This window comes from Hippocampus comes, unplaced genomic scaffold, assembly GCF_001891065.2.
Source record: "Hippocampus comes isolate QL1 unplaced genomic scaffold, H_comes_QL1_v1.1 scaffold76, whole genome shotgun sequence".
In the NCBI taxonomy this organism is placed as follows: Eukaryota; Metazoa; Chordata; class Actinopteri; order Syngnathiformes; family Syngnathidae; genus Hippocampus; species Hippocampus comes.
The window spans coordinates 245,495-256,767 of record NW_017805277.1 but is presented as its reverse complement, the minus strand read 5'-3'; the positions used below and the strand labels follow the sequence as shown (position 1 = coordinate 256,767).

Genomic DNA, 11,273 nt, shown 5'->3' with positions numbered 1-11,273 from the left:
CACACACACACACACACACACACACACACACACACACAGACAAAGTGAGATATTTTATTATTTACTGTATATTTTTTGCGAAAGTGCACTTTTCCCATGAGAGGCCACCCACCCCTCAATCAGACAGCATTAAGCAATTAAAAAATTGCATGTCTCAAACATTTTTACAATTTTTTTAAATGTTATATTTTACTATTAATCCATTTACCAATTACTGAACAATTTTAGGGAGAAAAAAATGAATGAGCGCATTGCAGGACTGTTGACAATGTACTGTAAGTGCCCAGTTGGCTGCATGAGATAACAGAGCTTGCCATGCTTTGCCCACCACTGCCAGACACCCACACACACTCACAGACATTTTCTCAGCAGACAGCTTATTCCTAAAACGTTGTCCTGTGCCAATTGTGCAAAAGAGCAACATAAAAAGGTGAGAAAAAGACGTTTCCATTGGTGCGTCAAATCTATTGAACACACTAATGATATCATTTTAAGATGAGTTGTCTTCCGTCTCTCACAGCACTTCACCAGAATGTTCAGATTACTTCTTAAAAGAGATGAAAGCACAAAGTATGATAAAGTTGGATAAGATGGGGCACCCTCTCCATGGCTCAGAGGCAACATTCTCACATTTGTCAGGTGATCATGCTTGCTTGCAGGCCCTTTCTGTACTCCAAATGATTGCCTTCAAATTCTAGATATGTGGCAAATGATAAAGTTCTACAATTAGATAGGAGGACCTGGAAATGATTTGATATTTAATATTTAATTAGCAATAATGTATTTTCCACAGAAATATTGTTTCTGCTGATAAGCTTTTTTTGGACTGAAAAACCTAACAAATACATCAAGAAAAAAATTGGAGCACGGACGTCAGTAGCGAGTCTTTACAGATAAGCTAAAACTACATGTGCCGTATACAGAGTGAAGTATTTGACTTAAGTTATTACTGTGTTGTGTTTGTGCTTTTGCCCTGATGTTTTGTTTGGGTTGATAGTGACGTCAACCGAGCAGGACGGGATGTTTCAATGGGGGAGCGTGCGAGCGAAATATGACTGCTAGTTGACTGCGCCGCACGTATACTTACCGGTCCTTAATTTCAAAGCGCTCGTGCAGCCACCTGCGGAAGAAGTGTGGCTCGGGAGGAATTTCCTTGACATCCACACGCTCAAAGTGGATGTGGACCCTCGGACATTCTTTGCACAGGAATTCTGCACGGCAAAAAACAAAACAAAAAACAAACTAATAATGAGACTAAACAAAAACAGGAAGAGGCTTTCAGCAAAGCAGCACGTAAAGGGTGAGTCAGTTGCTCTTGCATGAAGTAGGGTTGTGCACCAAGTGGTGCCGCCAGCGGTAAAGAGAGAACAATCAAAATTGGATTAGTCTAACTGAAGAAGAGTTGTATTGAATCACACCTCCACTGAGGCACTCATCACCTGGGAAATCAAGGATGGAATGACAAAGAACCTTGGCTCTTCACAGCTTAAAAGAGGGGGAAAATTTCATCTAGATTTTAAGGTAGCATTTCTCACATAAAGGATTCACAAAGTGTTTCACACAGTTAAAATTCAATCCTGCATATATAAAATACAGAATTAATGCATGTTATGGCGGTCACTGTACTGCCCCTCATTCAAATCAGACATGAGAGATTTCCTAATACAAGAGATGGGAATATTATTTTTTTTCCAACAACAATCGAGGTGGATCTACATACAGATAAACAATGAGGCGAAAAAGAGTAAATCATTAACACAAAGCACCAGAAGTGACCAGAAAATTCGAACGCTCAAGGCTACACGTGATTCTCCTGAGAATTTAAACTTCCTGTTTCCACAACATCCAATCGTATCCGGAAAACTTGATGCAGCGGCCAAGAGGGGAAACCAAGTTGAAGTCACCAGCAGAAAGCCATTTTACTTCGAGCCTAACATGAAATATGGACCGTAAATAAACACTGGAGGGACAGTGAGAGTGAAAAAAAAATATCTTGGACTAGGACTTCCTTTCTTTTATGGGGAGGGGGGGGGGGGCATCATGCGTTTTTGAGTTGCTCTGGCTGCTGACTGCTTAACTTCAGAATAAAAGGCTACTAAGGGATTGATGTGCATACGCTATTACTTGTGAGGCTTTTATTTTGATATTGACATCGTGGTACATTGTGTTCTACGAGCAACCATTACGGTGGACGGGGTGACTTTGCTGGCTCTCATGCAAATGGCTGCTGCTCTTGTTGGCTTGCACTTCTGATACACATTCACAACATGATAAAAACAGCGCATATTTGACGTTTTAGTTTGACTTCCTAAAGCCTGCAGAGACTGAACGGGCTGGATGTGGCCACGGGCCTACTTTTCCCAGATGTGCTGTATGTCCTGAAGTTCATCCATTAGGTCGCTGGGTCGGGAAAGAAATGAACACCAAACAATAATCTCCGGTGCTCATCTGAACCAGTCCAATATTTTTGTGTGCACCCCACAGAATATAAGACCCCGGAATGCTACCATGGTCAGAAGGAGGAATAGTTCCGTCAAAATCTCTATTGATGCACATGCTTTGAAGAAAGACCTACAATAAATTGTTCGCAGGGATGACTGCCATTCACTTTGTCAACTGATTTTGCCAAGAAATGTTGCAGTGATCGTTTTTCGGCACAGACTATTAGAGCAGTCTTAAGCAGAGCGCGCTAAGCTGCTACTGCCAATTATTGATGCACAGGCACTCAGCACGCAGACTGGCTTATCGGTAGTCAGTCAACAGCTGGCGCTAGACTCTCATTCACCGACTCCCTTTTCACTGGCCACGCCAGGTGCAACTTTAACACCACACACACTCTAAGGTATTATAACATGAAATGTGAGCATGGGGACCTCAAGTGGACAACAATTTTGGTCGCCTCTTATGTGCACAATTGGTTGCTTAGTAATTACTTTAAACCATGTACACAATTAATCCATGGGATAGTCTGTAAAATAATCGATTCTAAAGATCTTTGATTGCTGCAAGCCTACATGAATCCAAACTCGTATTTTTCCAAGTACACGCACACAACATATGAACTTGACCCAAATAAAATTATTAACTGTGTTCTGAGACTGAGAACCTGAACGGACCAGTTATCAATCTATTTGAAATGGATATGATGGCATTAATTCATTACCATTATTTCAATTTGAACTATTTTTTGTTTTATATTATTAAATGAGCATGGGATTTATCTGTTGTAAATATCATTGTAATTACCATAGTTTTAAATTATAAAAATATTTGGAAGGAAAAAACAACTTTGTTTGTTCATCTTTGATTACACCTATTGTGTCTGAGTCACAAGCAGGCACGCACTCACTCACTCATTCAAAGTCAACTTCGTCCCATGACATCAGGAAGTGCGTGAGGAGAAAGAAGTTCTACCATCTTTGATCTTTTTGCTGCTGTTTATTCCCGACAGTGAGGGGATGTTTTTTCTAAACCCTGCCAGAGAACTCGCTGAATCACAGCGAATCGCAGTAATGAAAAAAATCCAAAACAGGGAGTCATGCTGTTTACAGGAAATCACCCAATGGCAGTAGGTTATTTTGCCTTTGTGATTAATTCCTGAGGGCCTTGTTTATAATGCCGAAATCGATCGTACAACAATATGTGCGACCGTGTAAACACTTGATTAACAAAGAATGCTTGGCAGCTGTTGTTCCCGACCATTTTAAAAGTGGCTGTGAAATTGAATGTGTATCGTACAATAATCAGTAGTTACAGGTACTCTTTGCGGTCTCTGGGAACAATTTTGAATAGCAATTGCGGCTGTAGACTATGTTGAAAAATGCCACTAATTAAACATGCAAGAGAGATCACAGTCATGTGTTGACTCCTGATCATTAAAGAGAAGAGACCAAGAATTTGCATTCCACAGCTACTTGAAAAATGACAATACGATTAGATCAAATGAGATAAAGTGATGATGAGAAGTAACATTAAAATACCTGGCATTGAAGGCGCTGGTTTTCTTTGGTGGTCAGTGCCAAGCGTTCCCTCGTAGGCCACTGTGATGTCATAGACGGCATCCAAGTGGGCCCTCATGGTCTCCAGGGCAATATGTGAAGCTTTCATTCGGGGCGTTAATGTGTGTTGCAGAACAGCCAGCCCTACAGAACAAAGACATTAATTCAACGGGGTTTGTTTTGCATCTCCTGGCAAGCTTCTCATCATTTTCACGCTGCTCATCAGCCATTATGCTTGCAGATACATGGATGTATTTGTGAATGCAATTGCTACTTTATTAAAGCGTGAGGCTCTTGTAAGACCAAGCCGGAACAAATGTTCCGTCTCTGGTTGTATGGTTTACATGACACCCTTCTGTGGCAGCTTCTAAAACGTAACTAAAAAACAGACTTAAGTCTCAAAAAAATGTTTTATGAGGTTCAAGAAATTTTCTGAACTTCAAATTACTAGACTTTGGGGGATCTTGCCTGCGATTATCCCACCAATGATGCCGAGTTTTCATGAGTGTGCTATTGTTGTTTTTCCTTCGCAAGTTTACACGATAACTTAATCAACGTTGTCGAAGGCGTAGGCTGATGAAGAAACCATTATATTTCATAATCATATTTTTTTCCCTTCTTTCAGGGTATTTTTCTAAATTTCTAATAACTGTCATGAATCTTGATGAGTGCGTTTTATGACAATTTGTTCAGGCTTAGGAGTTCTGCACTCTATCGAGCACAGTGACTCCAGAACAGAATAAGTCAATGAATAAGCAAATGCTTGGGGTGAGACATCACTTACTGTGGAGTACGTTCAGTGTGGAAGTGGCACGCTTATCTACTCACTAATACCACTAACATTCACTAACTGCAGATAATGTCATGCGCAAGTCAGCTCCTGTGAGTGAGTTGGATTAATGGGAGGCGGGGGGAGGGGGGTGTTACATTAAAGCTGGGGCTCAGAGATAGAGATACACTTTGTGTCTGCAGAGCAAGAGAGCATGACCTCAATGCCTCATCAAACATCAGATGAAATGCATTAAAGCAGAAAATCCAGGAAAGTTGAAAATGTTTGAAGTCACGCAATGTAAATCAATTTTATTCAACAACTTTTCACTTTATTAGATTTATTGTCACTGGTTATCCCCGTAAAGCCCGTCCGTATCTGACGAGGCGGCAGAGGTTTGCGAGCGTCTACGCACGCAGTGAATGCCTTTTCTCATCGGGGTTCGGTCAAGTTTGCAAAGATGTTCGCAAACACTTAACAGTCAGAAACACCATTTCTTTTTATTATTAGCATAAGACTAGTATAAGCTCCCTACATGTAAATTTTATGAATATTGAATGAAGGTTAATGGAACTATTACATTATTGGTACTCAATATTTTCCTCTTAATAGTTGGGCTTTATTTACTTTATCTTTAATCAATTTAACTGCTTCTTCTCATTTAAAATGGGTTTTACAAAATCAATAATTGCGAATACAGACCGATATGAAATACTGATAGTTATTTCGACCAGTTTATTTGACTTTTTTATAGTTGCGCTGACCTCTTTTTAAAGGTTAAATATTATATGTTAAAATAAAATTACTTAAAATCAGCCTCTTTTTCCTCCGGGTCTTCATTTTGAATACCAGTAGTTAAAAAAAAGAAAGTCAATAATTATCAATATCGATCAAGATAAAATATTTACTTTTTAGCCATGTTACCCAACCCTAGTTGTGATTTATTGTAGTTTATTCTTAAATTATTTAAAAAGCACAAATAAAAAGGCAATGTGTTTGGAGAGAGAGAGAAAGACAGAGAGGTTGGGGGGGGGGGGGCGCTTTCAATTGCTATCATTTCCGACTGGAAAAACGGTATCAGAATTCCAACAATTTGGAAGTCGACCAGCCAATGACAAATTGTGTTGAACCTTTAAGGTTCCACTGTAATTATTTGAGCATGCAACGATAACATCTTACACTTATATAATAAATGCTTACAGTATGTCAGTGGTCAAACAGTTACTTGCAACGATGACCAGAACTCCTAGTCAGCTGTTTACAGACTGTGTGTGTGTCATCAGCATGCAGCAGTGTAAGCGTCGGGGCTTGCTGTCAAGTCAGTACCTTCTTTAGTAGCAAAGGCCTGACTATCGGCGATTACATTCTTGAGCTCGGGATTATAGCGCGTTCCTTCCGGAAAAATGACGAGGTACATCTGTGGGAAGAGGACATGTTAAATTAAGCGCTTTAAGTTCTGACTCTGCGGGCGTCAAGGCGGTCAAGGAGAAAAACATAAAGCTGATCCATTACTATTGCAAGAGCTCTTAATGTCCATTATGGTCTCCAGGGCAATTTGTGTAGAATACACTACTGATGTACACGCATGCACACACGCGTGTACACGCACACACACACGCACACACACACCTAGCATATTTGTACCCTGGAAAAAAGCAATCACAACGCTCTACACAAAAACACTAAAATGAAAACCCCTTGGTCCCGGGGGACTTAAGAGGCAGTCATTGATCGGGATCCAGAAGCCTTTCCATACAAACGCTGATAGTTTAACCAGCACAAAATGGTTAATAGCTTTGGTTAAGTTTAATTCGTCCTTCCATTCCAGTGTGAAAATCAGCAATAAATTATGTGTGTGTGTGTGTGTGTGTGTGTGTGTGTATACATATACATACATATACATATATATAAATCAAGTCCAATAATGTACAAATATAGAAATACTGAAAAATTAAAACCTGCAAAATGTATAATTTTGGCCTGGGTCTTTTTTTCCCCCCTTAACTCCTCTGGAATCAGCTACGTTCTAAGTTAAACAGAGCAATTCTAGCCCTGAAATAAAATGCATACTGGTAATCAGTTTCGGTTCAGTTTTCATGTTTTCTTATCTACGTATTTATTTATTTTATAACTGTAGCCATTATTTTAGCAAGGTGACGATATCCTCAGAGGAGTGGGGGGGGGGGGGAGTAAAACTTCTGCCTATCCCTTATTCGTAATTTCATTATGTAACTCCCTTATTACTATAATCTATAAACAGGATGTCAATGGACTTATTCTATTACCAATTATCTTTATCTTACAAAATATAATTTAATTGCAAAATATATATTCATAAAAATGATTGTTTATGTTTTGCAGTTTACATACAACCTACATACAGGTACATACAAAAAGGCAAAAAATTAATAACTAAATACATAAATTCATCTATAAATACATAATCAGGAAACACTTCGAGAATGTCAAAGACCTAATTCCTGGATAAATTACAAACTATATCTTCTTTTCCAATTGGATTATGTTTGGACATAGTTTCAACCTTGTCCCCCCCATTTTCAATTTGTACAGTTGGCCTTTTCATTTTACATGCAGTGGAGGACAATAAATACTGTAATTAGCCCTTTGAATGCTATAGATAATGTCCCTGATGTTGACTTAAAGAAAATTTCTTGCATTGGACATCATTAACTTTTGAGGACCCCTGCTCCAGAACATTTACTGACAACAAATACAATACTAATTATGTCTCTACTTAATTGCAACGTTCCACGATGGAGGTTGTTTGACTGTATTTATATCGAGACTACTTAGTTTTGATGAATACAAGTCATTTCTTTAAGTTGGGGGCAGGACATGCACATCACATGAAAGTGGCAAGTAGAGTGTATTTGGGAATGTATCTCAAAATAGAACCCCATTTCAGTGTGTGAGTCATGGTATCAAGTGGACCCCTGGTTCCATAACTGTGTCTTTCTTCACAGCAGAGTGAAGCCAAACAATCGGCTACACATCGGCCCAGCAAAAAACAACAATGCGTTGACCATTTAGACTGACATCCCATTTCAGACACTATGATTGTCTTACTGGTGCTCCCAACTGATTCTGAGAGACAAGCTTCTTCTTCATAGCCTCTGCATTAAACTTGGCACTTCGTTTCACGTAGATCCCCCCATGCTGAGATGAAAAGAGCAACATTATGACAACAGAGTACAAACCTGACATTAAAGCACTTACAGAGGGGCATTACCTGAGAGAAATACCATCCGTAGAGTGGAAGCCACTTGAGTCCATCTTTAAGAACATATCTGACATGGCCAAGGGCACTCTGTCTGATCGCCAACATGTCAGCAATGATCCAGTCCACTGCAAGAGAGATGCAGAAAGACTTTATTCCCATTGTGTGCCACATTAGATTATGTTTAAGGCACATATACAGGTATGCACACATGGTTTACCTGTACATTGATGATTCGACAGATATATCACATTCTCTTTGGTTTTTGGTATATCTCCATATATGACGATCTAGAATGGAAAGAGATAGAGCAGGTTAGCATTTGTTTTGAAAAACAACCAGTGGGTGGTCACATTCGACATGGAGGAAAAAGCAGCATTCATTGATATCATGACCCATTTTGAAAGCTTGTTAAATTTAGAGTTTGACCAAAGTTTGGTGGTGGAAATAATGTGGCACAAAATGTGGGGGAAATGAACATATCCATCACCACAGGACATGAAAGCCAGCATCAGTGTCTTCTTCTTTTTTTTTTTTCGATGCTGACTTTTTTGTCTCAGAAGAGAATACTGGTGGGGAAGGGGGGGCAGGGGGGACAAGATGTACTGGAAGCTATTACGTGAGCGGACTGATTTTAAAGCAGAAAAAAATTACGCTGCAACAGGACTTTTGCCCAACATTTCTGTGCGTTTCAGTATCAAAATAGAGATGATCAACTTTAGCCACCTGGACAACTAAATATTTTGTATTGTTACCTTTTTTGTGTGTTTTTGTTCACAGGTTTGTTTTCCATCATTCTCACTGGCTTTTCAGGACTCCCAGATGGAGCCAGTTTTGATTTGCATATTGTACGTATTATGAGTATGCATTTGAGTGCATCTTTTTTTGCTGTTTGACAAAAAGGCACACCCAGTGATAAATGATATGACTGGTAAGCTGCCAGATACATTAGTTTTCACGTGACCAATAAGTAGTGCTGTGTGTGTGTGTGTGTGTGTGTGTGTGTGTGTGTGTGTGTGTGTGTGTGTGCGCGTGTGTGTGCGTGTGTGTGTGAGAGAGAGAGAGAGAGAGAGAGAGAGAGAGAGAGAGAGACAATACTGACTTTTTTTTTTTTTTTTTACTTGTGTGACATTAAAAAAATGTGCAAGATGCATACTGACATTTCTAACAGCTTCCTTATTAGTCATTAGAAAGTGAGTGTTTTTATTTTGAGTCCACCTGATTGGGCTGTTTTACAAGAACCGAGAATGTACAGTACATTGATACAATAACTTGTCTAACAGCTGACTGATTAGCTGCCAGATATTTGTCACATTAAATGGAACCAAAAGGTAGAGTGTTATACTTTGTTTTACATAAGTAGTTGAATTCAAATTTTGCTTGTGAGATAGTGCTTGAGATGTATAATCACCTTTCATAACAAAAACATTTAGACTGTAAAGTGTTTTACTTCTACAATTATGTTTGACGTGTGTCACTGATACAGGTTCCATCAAAAGGTGTGGCCCACAAAATAAAGGAATGGAAACTGGCATATCTGGTTCTGTTTGAAGACTTGACAGTCACAAGATATTTCAAAGCATGCAACATTCATCTTGACTTTTTTGCCCACAAGTGTCATTTCGAACAGGTTTACAGGAATAACAGGTGTTCAGGCATAACTCATACTCGCCTCCACTCCTGTGTAGTTCTCGAAGAAGAAGAGGACCATGCTCTGGTAGATGCAGTACAGCCTGTCGTCTAAAGTGTGGTACAGTCTGGCCGGCAAAAGCGTGGAAAGAAAACGCCAGGCCCCCCACGAGAGCAAGTAAACCGGTGCCGTGCCCAGCATGACGGTTGCCGGAAACCAGTACCGGAGCGAGTGCGTATGCACGACAAGGGATAGGAGCATGTTGCCACCTCACTGAACCAACACTCGCACACAAGTCTCGAACTGTTTCACTTACACTTACTTCTCTCACTCGCCTCTTGGCCTACTTATTAAAGCAAACTTGTCCACACCAATCGGCATTAAAAAGTAAATTAAGTGAGGAGCGGGCTAAAGCTAACTTTAACCTTGTGTACATGACTCACTTAGCCGAGCCGGCTTTAATTATTCATCCGTGCTGGCATACAAAAGCGAATAAATTATCTCAAGTTAAATGTTGTACGTTGCAGAGCTAAAACAACACCCCAAAGCACAAGTGGGTCTACTGTACAAGTTAGTCCTTATCGTTAGCCTACTCTACAAAGTGTGTAATAATAACACTAGTTTGAAAATAAAACCCTACATTAAAACATGTCATAGCGTAGGTATATAGGAAAGCGAGTCCGAATTTTAGCTAAGCGGTTACGAGGGGGGGGCAAAAAATGTACAAAAATAAGTTGTTTCCTCTCATCGGTTAGCTGTTAAAACCTAGCTTCTTCTGGCAGCAAATGTCATAGACATTACACACCGGCATACGTAACAAGGATGAATATGATTGGTCGAATTCCCTAATGGGCGTTTCTAATCTTAAAGAACCACACGAGTGAAAGTGACAGGAAAATAACAGTCTGTATCGACTTACTGTATTTTATTTTTTGTTGTAGCTGTGTATTTGAAAGATTCAACAATACAAAAATAAGGTCCAAATTGCATACGTTTCAGAATGTGATTGCAAAACAGTAATATTAGTTTTTATATTTTTCCTTTTGTGAGTGACCGAGCATCAATCTGGACAGTGCAAAATGCAATAGTGATGGGATTTTATACAACACTATATTTTGAGTTCATTACTAAAGTTGATCAATTATTCAATTGTTTAATAAAAAGAATAACTTATCTGTGCGATAAAATCGAATGATGCACCTATCTTAAAGGTGAGTGTTGTCCACTGCTATCAATTAAGTGAAACTAGCACAAAGTGAAAACAAAAATACACCTCTTAAGTGTTCAAGTGTTAAGTGTTCAAATGGTTCATGTCTCACATGGTGCATTGTATTATGCATACACAATATTATTCACATGTAGAGCAAACATATATGATCATGTCATGTCAAAGTGAAAGTCGAGGTTCATGAATTTATTATGAATGACTATCTTCACCTACATGTTGATTATATCACTTTGCTCATAATTCACTTTATGCCAAGCTCATTTTACAATCTGACAGGCTGCTATATTTCACAGTGTGGCATAATTATTCATTCATCATTCAGAGATTGCACGACTTTCAGACAGTTCTCTTTTTTTATCACAACAAAACAGACATTTTGATTAACTACTTTCATTTTCCCTGTGACAGTA

The 11,273-nt window shown here is 39.1% G+C and overlaps 1 protein-coding gene across 1 annotated transcript in view; it reads right to left on the bottom strand.

The window, feature by feature from the left end:
• The window catches only part of agpat5 (1-acylglycerol-3-phosphate O-acyltransferase 5 (lysophosphatidic acid acyltransferase, epsilon)), an 11,824-nt gene extending 1,383 nt beyond the window's left edge, over positions 1-10,441 (bottom strand). The window contains exons 1-7 of the mRNA XM_019870577.1: positions 9,678-10,441; positions 8,226-8,295; positions 8,018-8,133; positions 7,855-7,944; positions 6,094-6,184; positions 3,981-4,142; positions 1,088-1,211 (exon numbers count right to left, since the gene is read on the bottom strand). Of these exons, the coding sequence (XP_019726136.1) occupies positions 1,088-1,211; positions 3,981-4,142; positions 6,094-6,184; positions 7,855-7,944; positions 8,018-8,133; positions 8,226-8,295; positions 9,678-9,896 (872 nt within the window). The 5' untranslated portion in view covers positions 9,897-10,441. The remainder of the gene's footprint in view (positions 1-1,087; positions 1,212-3,980; positions 4,143-6,093; positions 6,185-7,854; positions 7,945-8,017; positions 8,134-8,225; positions 8,296-9,677) is intronic.
• Positions 10,442-11,273: the final 832 nt, after the last annotated feature.